At 39.3% G+C, this 25,028-nt stretch overlaps 1 protein-coding gene across 1 annotated transcript in view; it reads left to right on the top strand.

Moving 5' to 3' along the window:
• The window catches only part of SMPDL3A (sphingomyelin phosphodiesterase acid like 3A), a 33,738-nt gene extending 13,284 nt beyond the window's left edge, over positions 1-20,454 (top strand). The window contains exons 4-8 of the mRNA XM_042480145.1: positions 10,125-10,221; positions 12,267-12,445; positions 14,403-14,583; positions 15,795-15,919; positions 19,050-20,454. Of these exons, the coding sequence (XP_042336079.1) occupies positions 10,125-10,221; positions 12,267-12,445; positions 14,403-14,583; positions 15,795-15,919; positions 19,050-19,349 (882 nt within the window). The 3' untranslated portion in view covers positions 19,350-20,454. The remainder of the gene's footprint in view (positions 1-10,124; positions 10,222-12,266; positions 12,446-14,402; positions 14,584-15,794; positions 15,920-19,049) is intronic.
• The last annotated feature ends 4,574 nt before the right edge of the window (positions 20,455-25,028 follow it).

The following is a 25,028-nucleotide window of genomic DNA, read 5'->3' as shown; positions in this document are numbered from 1 at the left end:
CAGACTAAATGTGACAAACATTTCTAGGCACATTTCTAGGCAGCAGCGCAATTTTGGGGGTGACACTGGAGAAGATTCTCTCAGAGACAATTACAGTAGCACCATAGCTAACACTTGTTAGTACTGTGCAGAAGGAGGCACAGTAAACTTCTTTTGAATGTCTTTTACCACAAAACCCCTATGATGAGACAATCCAAAATGAAACAAGAGATAGTGCTAGAAGATGAAATTCACAAGTCGAATGGCATTCAATGAGCTATTGCGGTAGAGTACAGGACAACTATGAGTATCACTGTGGATAATCATGTAATGTTGTTGTTTTTTAGATTGTACGTTGCTTGGCAGGTTTTTATTCTCTTTTTACCCTTACCCTTACCATGGAAACTTTACAGCACTCTATAAATAAATAAATAAATAAATAAAACACAGCAGGACTTAAGTCAAAAGGATGTTCAGCTGTTGACATGCTCAGAGGCAAAAGGAAAGTTTGAAGCTGCACAACACATATTATAGGAACATTGAATGTGAGAAACATGAATCGGGAAGGGAGACATTGTAAAACAAAAAATGGAATGTATAAACAATAATACTAAGGAAACCTCACAGACCTGGAACAACTACTGAAAAAGATCAAGGAAGAAAGTTCAAAGGCAGGCTTACTGCTGAACATAAAACAAACATAATGAGCACAAGGAATCTACACAAATTCAACCTAGACAATGAGGAAATAGAAATAGTAAAAGAATTCTCATACTTGGGATCAAACATTGACAGGAACAGGGACTGCAGCTAGGAAATCAGAAGAAGATTAAGAATGGGGAAGGCAGCTGTGAAAGAACTAGACAAAATCCGAAAATGCAAAGGTATACAAAAGCACAAAAGTTAGACTCATACAAGCCATTGTATTCCCCATTACCATGTATGGATGTGAGAGCTAGACAATTAAGAAACAAGATAGGAAGAAAATCAATTCATTTGAGATGTGGTGATGGAGAAGAGTGCTAAGGGTTCCATGGACAGACAAAAAGACAAACAAATGGGTCCTAGAGCAGATCAAGAAATCTGCCTGGAAGCCAAAATGATAAAACTTAGGCTGTCATATTTTGGACATATCAAGAGAAGAAAGGACTTATTAAAATAAACAATAATGCTAGGAAAGGTAGACTCATTAAAATAAACAATAATTCTGGGAAAGGTGAAGTAGAAAGATAATGCTAGATGGATGGACTCTATTAAGGAGGTCATGGGTATGAATTTGGAGGAATTAAGCAGAGCAGTGGATGACAGGGAGTCTTGGAGATGTCTCATCCACAAAGTCACCATGAGCTAAGATCGACTTGTTAGCAACAACAACAAATAAAACTTAAAATACAAATTCAACTTGCAATACATTGAGCAAGCTAAAGTGGACAAGAATGGGACATTTTGAGTCAGATAATTACACAGTGTTTTACTCAGGAAATGAAAATCTAAGAAGAAATGGGGTGACATTAATAGAGATTTAAAAGAAGCAGTCAAAGGCTATAATGCAAAGTATGACTGAATCATATCAGTAAGACTTCAGGAAAAGCCTGTCAATAAAGCTACAATCCAGGTTTATGCTCCAACTACAGAAGCAAAAGAAGAAGAAATTGAAAGATTGTATTCTGGAGTACAGAAGGAAATTGATTACCCAGCAATACTCATTATTAATCATAAGAAATTGGAATGCAAAAATATGAAATACAGCAGAAACAAAGATTGTAAGAAAATTTGGCCTGGGATGAAGAAATGAAGCAGGGGAAAAACTGATTGGCTTTTGTGAGGACATTTTGTTCATCTTAAAGCCTAACTGGCCAGAAAAAGTCTGGGCTGAAGCCAGGGACACTGTCAGGGAGGAATGCAAAATGTCACTATCTATTGCAAAAAAAGAAAAAAGAAAAAAAGAAAGAAAAGAAAAAGAAAGAAAAGAAGAAGTGTGAATGGGTGACAGATGATACTCTATGGAAGGGGTCGGCAACCTACGGCCCGCGGACCGGATGCGGCCCGGCGAGGCCTTGGGACCGGCCCCAGCCCGGTCCTGCCGCCTATTGCTGCCCCCGGCTGCATATCCCAGCTGCAACCGTGATTTTCCCGGTTTTGGCGGCACCAGGCCCCTCCCGTCCTGGGTGCCACCAAAAACCGGGACAAACTCGGTTGCAGCCGGGTTGGCTGCGGCCCGCGGGGCCTCCCTGCCCTCCTCCTCCACTGCGCATGGCCACGTGGAGGAGGCGGAGGAAGAGGAGGGCAGCGAGGCCTGGGACGGAGGAGGTGAGGTGGAGGTGGTGCCTCCTGTGCATGGCTGCACCACCCTCCCCCCTCCACGCGGCCTCCTCCCTCCTTCCTGGCCTCTGAGGAGGCCTTGGCCTCCACAGAGGCCGGGAAGGAGTGAGGAGACTGCCCACGATCGCCGCGATTGCGGGAGGCCCTATGGGCTCCTTCCTGGCCTCTAAGGAAGCCTCGGCCCCCTTAGAGGCCGGGAAGGAGAAGGAGGCCGCTCGCGATCGCCGCAATTGCGTGCGCCCTGCGGGCTCCTTCTGAGCCTCTGAGAAGGTCTCGGCCCCCTTAGAGGCCCAGAAGGAGTGGGGGTGGGGTTCTTCCATGTAAAAAAATTGATGTACAGCGCTGTGTAAACTTACAGCGCTTTATTTTTTTTAAATTTTTTTTATATATATATATTTTTTTTACCTTACAATTTTAATATTTTTTATTACATCCCAAATCACCTTACCCTTTCCCTTCCCTCCCTCCCACCCTTAAACAGTTATTATTATTATTATTTGCTTGACTTGTATCTCGAGCAATATTATAATTGTATTCTTACTACTGAAGGTCGTTACCGACTTTTGGTTAATATTGGTTTGTGATTTGTTACAGGTATGTTATATCATACCTCTTACATCTCTTACTACAATACTTGGAGTTGTTGTTTATAGTTGGAACATATAATAGATCATACTTAGTATACAAGAAAGGTCGCATATATAAATAAAATTTTGTTGTTATTTAAAGCCTACAGCTGTTTTTTCATATATTCTTTCTGAGAGATCCAAAGGGCTACTAATACAAGATCTTATATCCAAATTTTGTTACAAAATTCTTTAAGCCGGGTCCAATCATCCTCAGAGTCGTCTATCCATTTCCCTCTTAAATACATTGTAAGTTTATCCAATTCTAACATTTCCAGACTTTTCATAAGCCACTCATCTAAGGAAGGAACTTCTTTATCTTTCCATTTCTGCGCGTAAACCATCCTTGCTCCTGTTACTAAATAAAGGATAAATTTTAAGTGTTTCCTGTCCTCTTTACTTTCCACCATATTCAAAAGAAATAATTCAGGTTCAAATTTTATTTGTCTTTTAAGCACTTTTGAAATTATCATATGTATTTTCCTCCAAAATATTTTTGCTTTGGGACATAGCCACCACATATGATAAAATGTTCCTTGATTAGCCATACATTTCCAGCATCTTCCTTCCTTTCCTTTGTTGATTCTTGCCAGTTTACATGGGGTTAAATACCAGCGATGCACCATCTTGTATAAATTCTCCTTTATGTCCATAGACAGAGTTATTTTAAGATCTCTTCCCCATACTCTTTCCCATGCATTTAAATTTATAGTGTGACCTATGTTTCTTGCCCATTTTATTGTGCATTCCTTAATAGTTTCTTGTTCCATCTCTCTAAAAAGAAATAGTTTATATAATTTAGAAATCATACCTTTCTCTGGTTTAAAAATAATTTCATCCAATTCATTATTTTTGATCATAAACCCATATTGTTTTCCATCCACCAAGAACTTTTCCTTTAACTGCAAATAAGGGAACCATGGGCAATTAATACCTTCCTCAGCCAACTCCATGCTAGATTTCAATACAGGTCTGTTGTTCTGCCATTTAATTAACTCTTTATATTTTAGAGGAGTGGTGGATTCTAAGGGAAGAGTTATGTTCTAAGCCTCCTGGGGTGACAACCAAGTAGGCACTTGATTATAGAATGTTTGTTTTACTTTCTTCCAAACGTTTATTAATGATTTCCTGATGGCATGGTCTTCAAACTGACGGTTCACCTCGACTCTCTTATACCATAGATATCCATGCCATCCATATAGTTTATTAAATCCTTCTAGGTTTAACAGTGGTTTTTCTGATATTCTAATCCAGGGAATTAGCCATATCATAGTACACGCATAGTAATATAACCTCAAGTCTGGAATCCCGAGTCCACCTCTTTCCTTGGCTTCTTTCATAATTTTCCATTTAATTCTAGGTTTTTTCCCTTGCCAAATATATTTCGAAATTTCTTTCTCCCAAATTTTGAAAACTCTTTCGTTTTGAATTATTGGAAGATTTTGAAACAAGAACAGGAGTTTTGGTAATACAGCCATTTTTATAGTTTCTATTCGACCCATTAATGATAACTGTAATCTTCCCCATCTTGAGAGATCTTCCTTTATCTCCTTCCATAAATTAGAGTAATTTAGATCAAAAAGTTCCGAATTCTTTTTTGAAAGGAAAACGCCTAAATATTTCACTTTTTTAGATATTTGACATCCTGTTATACTTTCCAGTTTTACTGTATCGGCTTCTTTCAAATTTAGAGTCAAAATGTTTGATTTTATTCTGTTTAATTTTAGGCCCGCAAATTTACCAAATTCTTGGATAACTGAAAAAGCTGTCTGTATGGTTCCCAGCGGTTCTTCTACTATCAGCGCCAAATCGTCTGCATATCCTCTGATTTTATATTCCATTTTTTTCCATTTGAGTCCCTTTATTTCTTCATTATTTCTAATGTTGTTCAGTAAAATTTCAATTATGGTTATAAATAACAATGGTGAGAGGGGACACCCTTGTCTAGTACCTTTTGAAATTTTGCACAAATTCGTTAATTCTCCATTTATGATAATTTGAGCGGTTTGCGACTTATATATTTCTTTGATCCATGTTAAGAAATTTGATCCTACCTCCATCTTTTCTAATACCATTATCATGAAGTTCCAGTTAATCGAATTGAACGCTTTCTCCATGTCTAAAAACAGAATTGCTGCTTTTGAGCTAGGGTTTTTATCATAATACTCGATTACATCAATCATTGTACGAATATTTTGGTTTAGATGTCTATCTGGCAAGAATCCACATTGATCTTTGTTAATTATTGTTTTTAATATTCCTTTTAGTCTATTTGCCAAAATAAAAACAAATATTTTGTAATCTTGATTTAATAACGAAATGGGTCTGTAATTTTGGGGTTCCGAATGATCTTTATTAGGCTTAGGAATAAGAGATATGTAAGCATGTTTCCACGTATTAGGTACTCCATTCTGCTTGATGGTGTTGAAGGTATTATATAGTAACGGAGTTAGTTCTTCTTGTAATTTCTTATAATACACCACAGAGAATCCGTCTGGACCTGGCGTTTTCCCCAATTTTGTTGCCTTTATTGATTCTATAATTTCCAACATTGTAATGTTTGCATTCAATTTCTCTTTATGGTGACTTGAGATTTTACTTAAATTAGACTTTTGAATATAAAGTTCACATTCTTTTAATAACTCCATACTTAATTTCTCTCCTTGATATAAGTTCTGGAAGTAGCTTTGGAAGATCTCTTTGATTCTTTTAATGTTGTGTGTAAGTTTTTCCCCATCTTTCATTTCCACAATCAGTCTCTTGTCCCTTTCTTTCCTCAATTTGTATGCTAATACTTTGCCTACTTTGTTTCCAGATTCGAAATATCTTTGTTTAGTAGCTCTGAGTTTTTTCCCTATTTCTTGCAAAGTGAGTTCTCTTAGTTGATTTTGTAGGATCCTAATTTGCTTCGCAGTTTTAACACTGCTATGGTTTGTGCTCAATTCTTCCTCTTTTTCTTTAATTTGTCTGCTTAAAGATTCTATTCTCTGATTTCTTTTTTTATTTTGCTCGATGCTTTTTTGAATGAAGAACCCTCTCATAACTGCCTTTGAAGCTTCCCATACTTGTATGATATCAGTCCCTCTATCCATATTTTCTTCTTTAAAGAAATTCAGTTGATCTTTTGCTTGTTTAAGTATTACATCATTGTTTAACAGGTATTCATTAAGTTTCCAGGTTCTTGTTTTTTTCTCCTTTCTCAATTTTAGGACTACCGGGTTATGGTCTGAGATTTTCTTTGGCAGGATTTCTGCTTCAGTTATATCTTTGAATAATGAAGAGGAGATTAGAAAAAAATCAATTCTAGAAACCGATTTGTGACGATCAGAGTAATATGTAAATCCTTTAGAATGAGGATTGGATGTTCTCCAAGGGTCAATTAATGAAAGTGTTTCCAAAGAATAAAAAAAGGACTGCGGGAGTTTACCTTGATCTTTAGATATTTTCTTCTGTGATGATCCTCTATCAATTAAGGGATCAATCACTGCATTCCAATCCCCCATTATTACTAAATTGTCATAATTCATTTGATATACAGTGGTACCCCGGGATACGAATGCGCCGCCTTACGAAATTTCCGGGTTACGAAAAAAATCCATTTAAAAAAACTGTTCCGGGTTACGAAGGTTATTTCGGGTTACGAAAAATTTTTTGGTGCTTTTCGGCGCTATTTCGCACGAAATCGCGGCTTTTCCCCATTAGCGCCTATGGCTTTTTCGCCTTACGAAGATTTTCGGGTTACGAAAGCGGCGGCGGAACGAATTAATTTCGTAACCCGGGGTACCCCTGTACTTTTTCAAAAAAGGTTTTAAAGAATTTCGCTTTATTTCCTTGTGGGCCATACACATTAATTACCAACAGTTTCTTCCCTTCTAAATTAACTTCAACCATTATATATCTACCATTTTCATCTTTAAGCACTTCTTTAGCTACAATGTGCGATTTAACATATATAGCCACCCCACTTTTTTTCTTGTTCCTAGCCGCAGTGAATAATTGCCCTAATTTTGCATTCTTTAGATATTTTACATCTTTTCCCCTAATATCTGTTTCTTGTATTCCTGCGATATCACATTTTTCTTTTTCCAAAAGGTGAAAGATCTGCTTCCTTTTATATGGGGAGTTCATTCCTCTCACGTTCCAAGATATAAATCTTGTCATGTTTAATTATCAGACACACAGTCCAATTCTTTGTGGTATCTTATCCAATATGAGTTAATTGGGAGAAGTATCCCTCTTTTGGGTCCCAAAATTTATTGATTCCTACTTCCTCTAGACCTTCTAGCAGTTCTTCTTCTTCTATATTTAAACCTCCCGTCGCTCCCAACCGTATCTCTTCTTCTATTTCTTTCTTTTCTGACTCTTTCTCTTCTGCACCTACTCCAGGGTCTTTAACTTCCTCCATATGATTCTTCTTTTTCCCCGTTTTCTTTTGCTTTTTCTCCTTCTCCATGTCCTTCCCATCCTCTTCTTTAGAGTTTCCCGATTTTTGAATAATCTCTAACAGTTTCTTTGCTTTATCTATTGAATTAATTTTGTAGGTTTTGTCTTTCCAATATACTGTTACTCCTTCTACTGTTTCCCATCTGAATCTAATGTTGTTTTCTTGCAATAGTCTAGTGAGAAAGTGATAATCTCTTCTCCGTCTCAACACGGTAGCAGGCACATCCTTGAAAATCTTTATAACTTGATCATTAACCTTTAAGACCCTACCAAAACTAGCTTCAATTATCCTGTCACGCATTCTTTCCCGTGTGAGATATACCACAGTGTCCCTGGGAAGCTGTTTTTTCCTAGCTATTGCCGAGTTCAAACGGAAGATCTTATCAGTCTCTAGATCCATTACTTCCAGTGGTATGTCAGTAATTTCTGTTAGTAGTTGGATTACAATTTCGTATATGTCCTCTTCAGGGTCCTCCAGAATGCCTCGAATTTTAAGACATTTTTTTCTGTTATTCGCCTCCTTCCGTAAATTCTCTTCTTCCTCTTGTTTTTGACGGGTTTCTATATTAAGTGTTCTTTTTTCTATGTTTTCAGTCTTATTTTCAAGTTGCGATATCTTTATATGTGCTTTCTTCAAATCTTCAGTTAGATTGTGTATAATGCCTTTCAAATCATCTATTTCTCTCTTGAAGTCTTTGCGTATGTCTTCTCTAGATTGAATTAGTTCCATTTTGAAATTTTTTTCCATTCTTTCAATGGCCTCCAATACTTTCTGGTTAGAGTCAAGCAGTTTGAGCTCTGTGGAGGGTCTTCTAGGGAGATTTTGGCTAGCAGCCAACATTCTTTGAGATGCCGTTCTAGTAATTATCGACATGGTATCTACTATAAAATTTCACAGCATGTATCTTTAAACCAAAAAAGATATAATTTTTACTTTCTCTTCAATATTTCTAAATGAGCTTCCCCTTATTATACAGTTCTAACTTACTTAATACAACATCAATGTAGGAACACTCTAAATGTTCAAGCGAGGAGGGGAGATTATATCCAAAAATTTAAAAGGATCTCTTCACAAATTCCCCACCCGTTTTAAATAAACCAGTAATATTTTCTGTCTTAATATAGTACTGTAATACTTTCCTTAGTATAGGTAATCAAACCAAACAGTACCCCCAACAAGATATTCTATAAATTGTTAATCATTTCTTCTTACTGCCCCTTACAACCAACACAACCACAAAAATTATTCCTTAATTAATATATGTATAGATCACAATATCATACATCATTAGACTAGTAAAGTTCCATCATGTAGATTTAATGTCCTTGTGCTGATCACGGTGTCTCCTCCCCAGTCCTCTATCCGTCGCACTCTTTCTTTAAATTCAAAGTCTTCCCCCTTGCAATTTCTGTATTTATATGAAACTCTCCAGAGTAAAGATATAAAGGAAGAGAGACAAACTTAGAACCCAGCGAATTAAGTCTCTACAATCTAGAAGCAGAAGTCAATCCAGAAATAACTGTTAAGCTAATTTTCTATTAATTGATGTATCCAGACGTCTCCTCCCCCGTCCTCTGTCCGTCGAACTCTTTCTCTATGTTTAGTGAAGCTTAGCAACTAAAAAATCCCATGAAGATGATTCTTCCACAAAACATATCAAGAGGACAAGTTCAAAATGCACCTGTGTTAATCACGACGGCTCCTCCCCGTCCTCATTCCGTCGCAGTCTTTCTCTAATGTTTAATATTCTTTACAGCGCTTTATAAATAAAGGTTAATAATAATAATAATAATTTTAAAAAAAAGTGTCCTACATTTGAAAATGTTGTCCTACATTTCCCCCCGTTTGGACGTCCTGACTTATGGCAACCTTACCCCCGCCGCAGCTTCCGCGCTGCTCTGGGCGCCATTTTGAGTTCGACCCCCCCAGTTGTCTGAGGGACAGCAACCCAGCCCCCGGCTCAAAAGGTTGCCTACCCCTGCTCTATGGGGTCATTCCCACTACCAAAAGCTCCGAATCCTGATCCAGTTTATATGCCCCTAGTTCCCACTGGAAATCTATTCTGATCCTCATTGGATTGATCCCAGTGGGAAAAACGCAGAGCAAACACAAAAAAACCTAGGTTAATTTGATAGCCGGTTTTTAGAGGCTCTTTTAAGAAGAATCGATTCTGATGCGATTCCTAATAGTGGGAGTGCCACATAAGAATCAATTCTTTCTGAAAAAGGATCCATGGGTGACTGCGGGGAGGGAAACCCCGGGGATCCCACTCAGGCCTCTGCCACCCTTGGATCAGGTGAGCCAAGGGTGGCAGCCGGGAGGGAGGAGGAGGAGAAAGGAAGCAGCAGCAGGAGGAGGATGATCAAGGGCTTGGGGCCTGGCATGAGGAGGAGGAGGAGGGGGGAGACTTTTTTTTTAAAATGAATCGCAAAATTGGTAGAATGGTGTAGCAACTACCTGACTTTGCAAGTAGCTGCTCTGCCAATCTTTCAATTTTGTAAGTGTTAACTTAAGAAAGTTCCTGTTGCTTTAGTGGGTCTACTTTAGTTGGAACTACCAATTAAAGTTACAACTTGGATTAGTGGATTGGGAAAATGGAAATGACTAAGTTCGCAAAGCACAATTTTAAATTTGATCAGTTATACTGTAGATCACATTGCATCTGTTAAGTTATATCTTTGTACATTGTATTTAGCCACATTACATCAGTTGTATTTGAAGGCATAGATCTAATGTGGTGTCTGTATTTAAAGGATCAGTTGCCTGTGTCTGCCAGTGAAATTTACAGTGCTGTAGCAAATTTCTGGAAACCTTGGCTTACTGATGAAGCTGTCAGTACCCTCAGAAAAGGTAAGAGTGATCATTTAATAGATTTTCTAACATTAACTAAAATTAGCTATATTAAATACATATTGTATTGGCATGGTAAACACAAGCTTGAAATCTGGATCCTTCTCCTGAGGCAAAAAGGTTTCAGAATTCTATTGGCTGTTGAACTGCCAGAAGGCTGCTCATTCTGTTTGGGGACAAAGTACAACATTTTTTTGGCAACACCCATGATGTTGAATTTTTTATATGTGTTAGATTACAGCCATGACCTTTCCCCAAAAGTGTTTACAGTTTATGTTAATAGATTTTCTAACATTAATTAGAATTAGCTATATTAAATACATATTGTATTGGCATGGAAATTATTTCAGGAACTGGTTGTACTAAAACACAATATAGACTTCCTTTTTTAAAGCAATCAAAAATATTTATTTTTATACTTTGACTATTTACTTCTTCACTGTTACTTCTGGACAATAATATTCCAAAAGTGCTCTACAGATAATCAGTATTATAATTAAAATAGTGTTTGACTTTACATTTTAGAGATAACTTTGAACCATAGTCTGATTATACAAAAGCCAGGCAAATAAATTTCCTAACTGTGGTAAACCTTTACGAGCTTGCAGAGTAAATTGAAGCATGTATCTGCAAACTAAAATGGAAGGACAGAAAACAGACTAGTAAATCTTGTAGCTCACATAATTTTGCCTAGTAGAAGAAAAGAAAAAAATCAGAAATTTGCAGATTGCCTGAATTTGGAAGATGAATTAGTTATCCTTTATTAAATGCCCTTTAGTGCTCATTTAACCTTCCCTTGAAATTGTACTCATTATATATAATTCTTAAAGAGTACTGCTATCCAGCATGAATAGCACATGTCACTTGAGACTTTATTATCCTACCTTTCTTCCATTATTGGACCCACAGTGAATTAAAGCACAAGTAAAATAAAATTCAGCTATTAAGTGTTTTAGAACACTTAAAAAGAAATTAAACTACCATATTAAAACCAAACACAGATTTAAAATCTGTTGAATATCATATCAGGAAAGGGAAAAGAAATTCAACTCCCATCTGCAATGCCCATTCATGACCAAAAACCTGTCAGAACAAAAATCTCTGCTCTCTTTCTGTTAGGAGAGCAGAGAATGGGCCAGCTTAGGCCTGTTACAGACTGCCAAAATAAAGCTGCTTCGAGTCTCTTTGGAGGTATGCTATTTAAATGATGCATGGGTCCTACGTGTCCAGAGGTCGCGCCAAAGCCACACTCCATTCCTAAGCACTGGAGGGCAGCTTTGGTGCAGCTTCCGGATTCTTAGGATGCATGTATCATTTAAACAGCATAACTCCAAAGAGACCCGAAGCAGCTTTATTTTGCAATCTGTGGCAGGGTACATCCGCCACTTTGCCGTCGCCGCTGGTAGGTCCGCGGGGGATCCGGAGCCTTCAGACGGCCCGACTCCCACACGGACCGAAAAAGAAGCTCCAAAATGGAGCTTCTTTTTCCGTCGCGTTTGCGATGTAGCGAGGCCCAGGGGCGCACTCGCTACGTCACAAGGGACGCGACGTGTACGGATGCTCAGCGTCCGATACGCAAAGATGGTGCCGGCCATGTAGAAGGCCGGCGCCATCTTGTACAGACAGAGTCCGTACTAGGCCCAGGGGCGTCTATAAGAGACGCCCCTTTTTTAAATGGGACCTCCTCCGGACGTCCCAAATGCCAGTATAGAAAGCCCCTGTAACAGTTTCCTATAAAGGAATGTCTCATATCCTGGAAGCAGGCTATGTATCCTCATCAATCTCTTATATCCTCATCAAATGTGTCTATGAGGGTAGTGGAGCTGAAGGAAAGCCATCTATAAGATTTCAGAACTCAGGCATGCTCACATATGGAGATAAGGTCTTTCAGATTTTAGGTCTGTACCCCAATCTGTACAGAAAAGATAATTTTGAAAAAGTGTGAGTCTCTTCATTTTTACTCTGAAGTAGTCCTAATGATTTCAGTTGCCTTCTTTTGACTAATCTAAGAACTCAAGGCATGAATTTTGTCTTTTCCCCCACAGGTGGCTTTTATACACAGATATTTCAACCCAACACAACTACTGAGCCTCTTAGGATAATAAGTTTAAACACAGTTTTATACTATTCTCCCAACAATGTGACTCGGAATATGACAGATCCTGCAAACCAGTTTGAATGGCTGGAACATGTACTAGAGACAGCGCAACAGAATAAGGAAAAGGTAGGCATTATTCAGATGAAACAGTAATGATATAATAATAATAATAATAATAATAATAATAATAATAATAATAATTTATGTTTCCCTGCCTCTCCCAGTGGATCGAAGCGGGGTTACAGACTAAAAAAGCACAAAAAAGATATGAAAACAACTATTTGGGTAAACAAAGCTAATTGTGGGATATCTGAACAAAAAAGTTGTTTTCCTGCACTTTCCACTGCTGTGCAACAGAACCATGCAAAATATCTATCTGATGATCCAGCTGCCTGCTTCTGGGGTAACAGAGATATCTCTAGATGATCATCCATACATAAAATTAATTTTTGGCAGTCTTTTGGGCCATCAACAGATTCAAAGTGCAAACTTAAAGTCCCAGGAATAGATGTGGTGATGTCAGATGGGAAGTTGGAGTAGCTTTTGTCAAGCAATGAAAAAGCTGAAGTAATAGCCATCTGGTTGGCACTATAGGCCCTAAAATACTCTCACAACTTTGGAAATCACTGCTTTATAGTTACTGCACCTGGTGGGATATACATGCTTCAAACTTGAACTGGTCTTCTGGTTTGCCACAACAGATAGTGGTCCCAATTCAACATCACCTCAGTCTAACATAATGATCTGGAGCTTATGCTATACTGGCCCATATGCCATCCCCTCCTGATTTACTTTAAAGCCTTGAAGCTGATTCACACAAGGATTCCATGATTCAACATGAGCAGGCAGGAACAGAAGACGTTTGGCTATCTCCCCCAGTAGCCAGACAATGATTACATCTGCCTGAGATTTGTGGGGTCCTCCTGAGGTCCCAGTGTTTTTATAATCATTGTTCATCTGGCTTGGAGGAGGGGATTGCTAGATGTTTCTCTGATCCTGCCTACCTCCATTGAAGGACTGAATGCTTATATGAGGCAGCTCTGCAGCTTTGAAGTAATTTAGGAGGGGGGCTTTCAGCGCTGTACAGAGAATACTAACCTCTGCAGCACTTGGAAAAAAGACATCCACATGCATAAGGGATACACATGTGGATCCCAAATTGTGGACACAGTGCTGAAAATCTGGCAGATCAGACATCTTTGACTTCTAGTTGTCAGTACAGTAGTCATCAGCCAAAGACTTTTGATTCAGCTTCTAAAAACATCAACTGTGTTCAGAACTGATGGGCTGTTAAAGACAAATCTTACCACAAATCTTGGAGAAAGAATTTCGAATACCAACACAGCAGATATCTTGCAATAGTTTTTTGAGCTATTAATAGGTAATTAATTAGAAAGTAGGTCTCTTCTGAATAGTATTGGACAAAATCAGCATATTTAGTTCTAATCTATTTTCTTCAAAGAAATAAACTGAAGCATCAAACGCCTGTTTAAATTCTGAATAGAAAGAAAAAGTTGAAAAAGTATTTGTATTTAGAAAGCAGACATGACTTTATAAGCAGTTGTTTTAAATCAGTATCAACAGTTACTAGCATACTGTTAATGACATATGCTGGCATAATACTGGCATACATCTTCCTTTAGCTGTTCAAAGGGGGGGGGGGGGAGATTCACTACTTTCTTTCTGCAACAACCAAACCCATCAAAACTCATCTGTCCCATGCTGGGACCACCCTCCGTGGCCACTGTGACTAGTGGAAAGCAGTGGGTGGCAGGAAAGATCTGGCTGTGTGCCAAAAGCAGCATGAACAATAATGAAGGCATTGTCTGGAACCTTCTGGGGAGAACTGTGTTATCAGTACAGCTAAAGGCATATAGCTAGACACTCCTCCCCCCTTCTAACAACCATTAAATGTCTGTGTGGAGAGGCCACTGAAGGTGCAAGGTGAGTCCTGTAGGAGATGTGCAGGGTTATTTCCACCTGGGAGTAACATCTCTCCATTCAGAGCTTTGGCCACTCAGTAACCTAATGTTTTTAACTGAGTAAAAATGCCTTTTATGATGCTTATATCCTGATCCCCTAGGTGTACGTTATTGGACATGTGCCAGTAGGCTATCTGCCATATATTCGAAATACTACTTACATAAGGAAACACTATAATGAGAGGCTGATAGAAATTTTTCGGAAGCACAGCAATGTTATTGCTGGACAGTTTTTTGGACACACTCACAGAGACAGCATCATGATTCTTCTGGATGAAAAGGGTAACATTTGTGAGGAATTACTTTCTTAAATGATCTCATGGGTTAAATATCAGAAACGTTTGGTGCTGTGAGGATAGTTGGATTCTGATGCCATGTAGGATTTTATTGTTGCGTAAAAGTCAATATTGGGGTTCAGAATGTTATAAACAAATACATGATACACTTCATTTATTCTTATACTGTAGTGATCACTTATTACCTCATAGGGATAAATTAAATCTTTAACACATTTGAACCACCCTTTTCCATACATTGGATAAAGTATAGTAAGGAAATCGCTAATCATTTTCTAGCTCCTTGTTGCATGTTTAATATTGTGTTCTTAAAATATTTTAATATAAACACATTAAATGAGTGTAACCACAAACAATAATTAAAGCAGAAACCTAGTATAATTATGTTTTGAATGGCTTAGTTAAAGAATACCAGTCACATAATACTGATCAGCCATTCTGTGCAAACAAACAGGTGGTTAAAAGTGTAAGGGTAGCTAATAATAGTAAATGAATGCTTACCAGATTCTTTAAAATGCCCACTGTATAATATATTTGGTATTTTTCCAATTAACTATTCAGTTGACAACTCTACTGAATGATACTTCCAAGAAGCTTGTGCTTTATATTTTCACGGAGCCTCGAAAAGCTGTGTATAAGTTTTGCACTTGAACAATGAAAATAGTGTTGACTTCCCTGCACACATCTGAAGTCTTTCCTTCTTATATTTTCAGTGACAACAGACAATTACACTGGCCTGTTCCTATTGTATAATGTGTCAAGGGCAATGTTCTCATACTAGCCCAACATACTCGGCTTTCCTGTGTGCTTCCTGCATCATTATTGTGCCTCTGTTCTGGACACCCTGCTGCTTCAAAGTTAATTAAGTCTGGGGCAGAGACTGAGGGTCAAGGTGGGGGAAGAAACATATTTATAATTACATTTTGCACAATGTTGGGATAAGATAGCATTCAGCTTTCCAGTTTGTACATTGTTCTTCTCAGTTTTTGCTTTAAAAGAAAACTGTAAATTATTTAAATCTAAAATCTTCCATCTAAGTATTTCTAATTCATTCTAGAGCCACCCCAAGGGTGCAGCTCTCCACAGCAAACCTAAATACCACCTTCACAAATTCAAGATCTTCACTACATTCATCTTCTTAATCCAAAATTGTATGGTTTTCTCCCCCCCCCCCCTTTTTTTTTTTTAATTGTTCAGGAAAACCTGTAAATTCCTTGTTTGTAGCACCTGCTGTGACACCAGTGAAAGATTTTTGGGAAGCAGATACCAACAACCCTGGAGTGAGACTGTATCAATATGATCCTCCTTCCTATAATCTACTCGTAAGTCCAAATTGCACATAATCATATTGTGTGAATTTCAGCAGCTAACACCACTTTTTGTGGTGTATGCAGAAGCAGGAAAAACCCAAATATATAGCCTTTCCTGAATATATGTAATCATTTCCCAAGTCACTGTAATTCCTCCTTGTTCTGTAATTTACACAGAGTGAACTGAATCTATCTGATGAATAGAAATAAGATGTTAAGAGGGGAGGGGGAGAAATTGCCACCGTTTAATCTGTATATGTTTCCAATTTTCATATCATTTTTAGTATTTAAATTTAAATTAGGTGCTTTCCATAATGGTAGAATTCAAAGATATAGCTGTGTTAGTCTGTAGAATCAGATAGATCTTATAGCACCTTTGAGATTCACTGAAAGAAAGACTTTGGCAGCATGAGTTTTTGTAGACTAAAGTCTCCTTCCTCAGATGCATCTGGTTTTCCCATTGTCCTTTATGCCTCTGTTTGTCAAGCAGTGTTTCTGTGGTAAAAGAAGAAAAGACAGTGTTGGGCAATTATGTGAGAAGAGGTGTTCGAGATGGTTTCTGTTCCTGTTCATACATTGACATGTGTTTAACACAGTTGGACAAAAGAATTCATAAGCTAGACTGAAAACAATAAACTTCAAATCAGCCTGAAGGATGTGCTTGTTGGCAACTTTTTAGAAGGTGATAAAGGGGGCACACAGTATTTAGCCATAGTGTTAATGAAGTCTACCCCTTAACACTCATTATTTTTTTAAAAAAGAAGAGAATGCAGAGCAGGATGTGCCCAGCCAATCTGAGGAAAATAAGAAGTCACATGAGAGGAGAACCCCTCTAAGGCATGTAGACCCTGCCCATACTGTTCTCAGCTTTAAAAGTACAATAGCACTGAGTCTTATTGAAAACACGAAGAGAACAGAAATTAGCTAGGAACATAAACAGTATATGGCTTAATCCTACCTGGAATTTAGCATTTTTTCACAAGCTGTTGCTTTTGAATCATCTGCAAAGGTAATTCCATGAACACTATATTGTAATAAACCATGTGAAATATTACTCACACATGAGTGACTGAGTCCAAAATTCTGTTTTGAGAGAAGTGGCTGAAGCCAGCTCCCCAGTAAAGTGGGTCCTTGGTATCCGCTGTGGTTTGGCTCCAGGAACCTCCATGGATACCAAAATCCATAGATGGTCAAGTCTCTTTATATACAGTGGGGTAGTAAAATTTTGTCCTTCATATAAAATGACAAAAACAGGGTTTGCTTTTTGGATTTTTTTTTAAAAAAATGTTTTCAAGTTGTGAATGGCTGGATTAGTAGGCTGAGAAGAAATACTAAGAAAAAAAAAGAGGGCAAGGGATGCTGAAGGAACCTGGCGTCAGAGTCAACAGTCACCATCCTGAGGACCTGAACAAGCTTCTTTTGGTGGAGTCAGTTCAGGAACAGGAGCCTTTTGCAGTGTGCATTGAGTCCAGGCATTCATCCCTCCAAGTCAAATCTCCAGAGCATGAGCCGGTGTGAGAAGACTGTTCACTGTCAGTTCAGTTGAATTCTCTGCAAGGGTGCGGCAGAGACCATCACCTATGGATTGCACGAGGGGCTATCTTCTCTGACAGAGGAGGATCTTCTTCCTCTTGTGTCACCTTTTTGATATCATTGCTCAGTGTCCAGATTGGAATCTGGCAGCTCCCAAGACTGGGGTGATTTCCATCAAGATCCCATAGTCCTTGTTCACAATCTCATCATGCCACTGGTACCATTATGAATCTGAGTGCCATCAGACCTGACATTTCCTTTCTGCCAAAAGCAGAACATTTCCTTTCTGCCAAAAACAGAATTTTGGACTCAGTCACTCATGTGTGAGTAATATTTCACATGGTTTATTACAATTTACTGTTCATGGAATTACCTTTGCAGATGACTCAAAAGCAACAGCTTGTGAAAACAGCTTTTCACACGAATCAGGATATTGTATTACCTGCATTGGTGCAGAACCTTACCTTGGACCTGAAAAGCACCCTCCATTGTCTTGATGCTCAGGAGACACTAGTGTTTAATGTAGATAGGGTTCCAACCTTCCACAGGTTCCAGAGACCTTTTTTGTGATACTACCCCTCGAAGAAAGGTCTGCCAGTCTCTTCCCAGGACTTCTTGAAGTTTTTGTTCCTACAATTCATTTAGCCTCTGAATTTGTGAAGCAAGACCCTCTGGCTTGCATGTGCAGCCATGGCCATGTCTTCTACCTTTCTGAGGGATATTTTTTGGGGGAATGTTTGCAGAGTGGATATGTGGTCACAACCTTTAACCAGGACTGAAGTCTGGTCATTTGAAAGCCATGCTATTTTCTTGTCTTGCAAGACACTCCCACCTCCTGTGGTGAGTAGTTTGTTAACCTGCCATTTGTGTGAGTCACAGAGTCCATGAAGGAGGAGGACAGGTAGCAAACCTGTAACTGTAGCTCTTTGAGTAGTCATTTGTGAACAGACACAAACCCACCCATCCTCCCCTCATCATGTCTTGCCTCTCCTTCGCCCCCTGGCTACTGCTTAAGCACCCATAGAACTGAGTTTAGGTGGAGGCATGCTAGTCAGGTGTGCAGGGAGTGCGCAGGGATACCATAACAATGTTTACATAACAGCTCTAGAAGGTTCTCAATGATACACTGCATAGATGTAGATAGCTCCATCTGGGAAATAAGTGAATTCACAGATGATCACGCAGAGAACTACAGTTACAGGTAAGCAATCTATTCTTCTAGTCTTAGGAAAAAGGCTGACAGCACTGAACTATTTGAAACTTGTTTTCCTTTTTCAAAGGTTGATTCTCATGAAGCTGTTCTGTGCCCAGAACTGCATTTACATCCACACAGCCCTGGACACATTGGTGTGAATTATCTTTATATTGCTTGTCTTATGTTCATGAGTATAGAGGGTTCCCCCCCCCCCCTTTTATCCTTCCATTTACCCCCAGTTTTACAGTATGACAAAACTGAGCTGATTAATGAATCCACATCTTGTGGTGGGACATGACCCTTCTCTTCACTTGTGAATAATAGGCAGTAATGGTCTCTTAATCAATACATCGCTCTAGAAATTTAATGAAGCAGAGATTCAGTTGTACACTCTTTGTTTCTTTTTAATTCTAGGATATTTGGCAGTTCTATTTGAACCTCACAGAAGCCAACATGAAAAACGAATCAGTATGGAAGCTTGAATATGTCATGACCAAAGCTTATGGAATGGAGAACTTAATGCCAGAAAGCCTTTATGAAATGACAAATAAACTGAGTGTACCACACAGCAAATTATTCCAAAAATATTACACCTATTATTTTGTGAGTTACGATGATCCGCGTTTGTTTTGTGAAAAACATTGTAGGATTAGTCAACTATGTGCAATCAAATATCTAGACTTTTCTTCCTATACAGATTGCATTGAACATTAAAGGCAGATCGCAACATGGAAAACAGGCAATATTTACTCTAAGGAGTGGTGTGCTCTAAACCCATTTCAGATATAGCCAGTAAACTTGGATTTATTAGGCTGAGACCAAGTGTTGTGTCTTCATGCTTTCCATTGCTACTCTTTTCCCCTTCTTGTGCCAGCTTTGGTGATTTTTTGTGCTATATGTAGACCACTGCCCTCTTGTTACATTCAGACTGATCCTGTTTAGCATAATAAGATGACATGACAGTTTCCCATTTTAGATGTATGACATAACTCTTGATTTCAACAGAAAGATCTTAGAAGCCTGAACTCTCTGTGCAAAAGGAGTAACATGCAGGCACAGCATTAATTTTTTATGTGATACATAATAATTTATTAAGTCCAATGAGTAAGACCTAAACAAAAGTCCCAAATAATATTTTGGTCATTCCTTATGTTGTGATGTCAAATTAATGAGCTAAAAATAAGCAAATGAAACACTGTAAGAAGAAACAGATCACTGTATGTATTGCTGGTGATGCTGGAAAATGAAAACAGATGCTTGTTGTTTCTTTCCAAGGGAACTTATTTTTTGTTGTTGCTAAACATCAGTAACTGTAATTCAGGCAGTTAGAAAAATTGCTGTGTGTTCTTATAGTGTGGTTCAAGTGATCACTGAAACATTTGTGTTTTCACACATGTGTACACACATACACTGCATTCAGATGAGTGAAGGCGCCAGATCCACAAACTTCAGAGACTGAGCTGTGTTTTTCTTGTCTTAAAATTTTGGTCAAGAATACCTATGAGTACTTGTTGTCATGAAATAATTATTTACCTCTCTCTCCCCCTACCTCCAAACATATTTATTTTGATAAATGACCTTTACATGACTTAAATTTCTTCTAGTATGTTGTGTGATGCTTCATATTTTCATCTGTATATAATGTTATATTACAAATTCTCTTAGGCCCTGTTGCTGATTAGTTGCACACTCTCAACAAACTACTTTTAGAGTTTTAATCCTAAATTGCTTTTCTTTTCATGGAATTTGTTGATCATTTCCATCTCAGGAACTTGCACAATCTTTTGTAAAGTTACAAATAAATCCTGTTCATGTTAAATACATCTGCTTCATTCATATATTTTACTGCTCCTTAATATGACAGTTCCATAATCTAAAGGCGACTTTAGGGCAAATTACTGGGTATTTATAAAAGAAGCTACACATAGATTTGTGGAGGAAATTCAAAAAAACAACATTTGAACCAACAACAGAGATTGAAATAAAGGTAGTGTGCCAGTGTGATCTATCTCTTCCTTTTGTTCTTTACCAATTATTTATTTTTATTTTTATTATTACTTCTCAAAACATTGTTCTATCAGAAAATCTTTTGTATACCAACTGTAGTACTGCAAGATATGCTGCCCTGTGTTTTGGAGTACACTTTCATGGGGCTATGTCCAATCATGTCCTTTTTGTAGGGGAAAAGAGACCACTGGCAAATCATATTCCTCCTCTCATGCATCTCCCTGTGTTTTCCCAAATATGCTCTGGAGACTATGGGGCAGTCCAAATAAAATCTGGGATTTAGAACTAGCTGCAGGATGAGAAGGGGAAATGAAACTCTTGTTTTAGTAGAAATCTGTTGTACAACATTAAATGCAACCCATATGATCACAGAATAAGATGGAGTCTTGTAGGCTGTCCAGATCTGCTCACTGTATGAACTCCAGAGCTAGTGTTCCCAAATGGTTATCCAACTTTCCCTTGAAGAGTAGAGGAGAGTCCAAATCCAACTCTAGTGAAGTGCTTCCATTGTTGAACAGTCACTACTGAGACATTTCTTCTAATATACAATGAAATCCACTTTCTTGTAAATTAAGACAATTAGGTCTAGGGTTGCCAGGTGGAATAAGGGGCAAGGCAAGACCTGTTGGAACTCTCTCTTCAACTCAATCATTAAAGAGATAGAGCCTTGTTTCATCTTGTAACCCTAATTTCATAGGATTATGACTCAGAATAAAGCAGATTCCTAAATATTCATACATCCTAAGTACCCATAGCTATGTGGGAACACATGCTTGCAGACCACTGTCATACAGCAACAATTGGTTCCAAGCTGAACAGTAAATCAGCTTGGAATAATGGTACCAAGCTGAACAGTTATTAATGCTGAGGAAGTGTGGCTACTTACAGTGCCAGGGTAATTATACCACTTGCATAGTTGTAATATGGATATAGATTTAATTTGCCACCAGGACTTGTAGGACTATGCTTTCACTAAATCCTTCAAATAGTCATATAAGAATGCAGTGAATCAGAACATTCTTTAAGCAGACTGTTGCATTCCTTCTGTGTTGTTAAGATTCAAATCACTTCATACACCCAGAATGCTTTCATTTACTGGAAACTAAAGTAAAATTCTTATGAAGGTACACTTTGTAATATTTACATTTTTACTCAAACAAAATTAATTCCATTTCTGGTAATAAGTTAAGAAAGCAAAGAGAAGAAATTAAAATTCCTACTATTGTAGTCAAGAGAATGAAACTTCTGTCAAACTGAAATAGTAATGCAAATCTAGCAATCTGAAATAAAAAAGGCAGGATTTTCTTGATATTAAATTATGTTTGTAGATGCTAAAGATAATGTGTCCCATGGTGGTAGAATTCAAAGACATAGCTGTATTAGTCTAGGAAATCAGTATGCAAAGGTGAAGCCGAAAGCTTTCATGGCTGGCATCCATAGTTTTTTGTGGGGGGTTTTGAGCTATGTGGCCGTGTTCTAGAAGAATGTATTCCTGACGTTTTGCCTACATAAGTGGCTTCATCACAGAATGCTGGCATGGAAGTGAGTGGGGTATATATACTGTGTGACTCTGGGTTGAAAGGAAGTGATCTACATGTTAATCTGTGTGTTGGTCTGTTGTTGAATGGCAAGGCCTCAGGGTGTCTAATTAGTGACCCATTGTCTGCTGGGAAAACCCCTCACCCCGGGTGGTTTTCAATGGCATTTGGGTGTTTTTCAGGACTGGTAGCCAGACTTTGTTTACTTTAAGGGTTTCTTCTTTCCTGTTGAAGTTGTCCAGGTGTTTGTGGATTTTAATGGCTTCCCTGTGCATTCTGATCTGATAGGTGCTGGCATGGTTTAGAATTTCAGTGTTTTTGAATAGCATTTTGTGTTCAGGTTGGTTTATAACATGTTCTGCTACTGCTGACTTTTCTGGATAACCCAGTCTGCAGTGTGTCTCATGTTCCTTGATTCGCATTAGAACACTGCGTTTGATGGTCCCTATGAAGACTTGTCCACAGCTGCATGGTATGCGGTAAACTCCTGTGGCCGTGAGAGGGTCTCTTCTGTCCTTTGCTGAGCAAAGCATTTGCTGGATTTTCTTAGTCAGTCTGTAGATCATTTGGAGGTTGTGTTTCCTAATCATTTTCTCTATTCTGTCTGTGAGTCCTTTGATATATGGTAAAAATACCTTCTCTTTGGCTGGTTGTTTTTTTCCATCCCTGTGGTTTTTTCTGGATCTGACAGATCTTCTGATGTCCGAGCTGGAATAACCATTAGCCTGTAGAGCTCAGTTTAGGTGCTTCCATTCATTTCCCAAATTCATGTGGTTATCTACTAACCTTGGTTTTAGGCAACATCCTTGCCTTGTCCCCCAATGACCATAGTTTAAAACTGAACTTTCTACCTCTTCTCTACACCCACAACATTTTGAATTCCTGTGGACATTCTCACACATAGGCTGCCATATAGGTTTCTCTCTGGGCTTTCTATTCCACCAAATGCATCTGAGGAAGTAGGCTGAAGTTTATGAAAGATCTGCTGGCAACTTCTATAGGATTTTTAAAAATTTATATTCCACCCAATCACTGGGAATCCGGGTGGTTCACAACAGAGGGGATAATAGATGTTTCCCTGCCCTCAGGCTTACAATCAAAAAAGACACCACACAAAAGGAGAGGGAATGGTGGAGGGGAGGGGATGAGGTCCAGCATTCTTTGTGGGCTGGGACCAAGGCGATGGACTGGAGGGAGGGCTCTTTTTCTTAATCGAGGCTGGGCCAATGGCGTTGGGCCTGTCCTTTCATCTCCTCCCAGGCCAGAAGATGACAGTTAGTAGAAGGAGGGAGGAAGGGCTCTTCCTCTTCAGGGCCCATTGGGCCGTCCTTTTTCATCCCTCCCAGGTAGGGTTGCCATAGGTCCGGACCTCCAAACTGGGACAAATGTAGGACAACATTTTCAATGTAGGACACAATTTTTTTGTGTCCTACATTTGAATAGGAGCCCCGGACCTGGGCCCCCCCTCGCTGCTGTGGCGACGAGGGCGGGGCTAAGGCGGGGAGGGAATACTCCTCCAGGGAGGCTTTCCCACGCCTGGGCCCCCCCTGCTGCTGTGGCGACGGGGGCGGGGCTAAGGCAGGGAGGGAATACTCCTCCCAGGGAGGGCTTTTCCTCCCAGCCTTCGCCCCGCCCTCGCTGCTGTGGCCGACGGGGGCGGGGCTAAGCAGGAGGGGAATACTCCCAGGGAGGCTTTTCCTCCCGGCCTTTGCCCCGCCCTCACTGCTGTGGCGATGGGGGGCAGGGCTAAGGCAGGGAGGGATACTCCCCTCAGCCCATGGCGGGTGAAATCCCGGGGGCGGGGCCAAACCGGGGCGGGACCGTGCAGCCCCACCCAAAAAAGGGAAAGTCCCGCCCACCATCGGGATATGGCAACCCTACTCCCAGGCCAGAAGATGTGACAGTTGGAAGGAGGGAGGGGAGGGCTTTCCTCTTCAGGCCCAATGGCATTGGCCTGTCCTTTTGCTCCCTCCCGGCCGGAAGATGACAGTTGCAAGGAGGAAGGGAGGGCTCTTCCTTTCAGGCCCGATGGCATTGGGCCTGTCCTTTCGCTCCCCCCAGGCCGGAAAGTGACAGTTGTAAGGGGAGGGGAGGGCTCTTCCTCTTCAGGTTAACCTGGTGGAGCTGGGCCAGCATCATTCACTCCCTCCCTGGCCGAAGGATGACAGTTATGTGAGGGAGGAGCCCTCTATTAGGTTGCCCTGATGTAGCTGGGCCAGGCTATTCACTCCCCCCAGGCCAAAGGATGACAGTTATGGAGGGGAGCCTTATCTTCAGGCTAGCCCTGATGGAGCTGTGCCAGCCTATTCATTCTCTCCCAAGATGACAGTTGGAAGGAGGGGGGGCAGGCTCTTCCTCTTCAGCCCGATTCATTTCCAGTTGCCTCAAAGTGTTGTAGATCCCTTTGCATAAAGATATTCAGTTCGACTTATTTATGAAGTCACTTTTTTTAAAACATTTGTATGCCCAATGTAAGTTATAACATGATCCAAAGCAGTTGCCAAATATTGGAAAATGACAATATGAGTAAAGGTGTACGAGATACAGTTGGTGAACATTTGAAAACCAGAGAAGCCTATGAGTAAAGAGCTACGTGTTGTGAAAAGTTGGGATGATTCTTTTTTCTTTTTTCATTTTAGTTTTTCACATAAAGTCTTTACATAGTGCTGAAACTTCTAGAATTGAGTGTCACCATAGAAAAAATTACATTGAAATTCTTCATTCCCTGCTGTACCAATGGATTAATACACATTGATTTTGGAAAAATTAAGCTTTCTCTGGTAATACATGAACATCAGTATCCTAGGACAGTCTTTACAAAGAGACAACAAATAGAGAAATCAACAAC

The sequence above is a fragment of the Sceloporus undulatus genome, chromosome 1 (assembly GCF_019175285.1).
Source record: "Sceloporus undulatus isolate JIND9_A2432 ecotype Alabama chromosome 1, SceUnd_v1.1, whole genome shotgun sequence".
NCBI lineage: Eukaryota > Metazoa > Chordata > Lepidosauria > Squamata > Phrynosomatidae > Sceloporus > Sceloporus undulatus.
The sequence above is the reverse complement of the archived record's forward strand: the minus strand, read 5'-3'. Positions and strand labels throughout refer to the sequence as shown.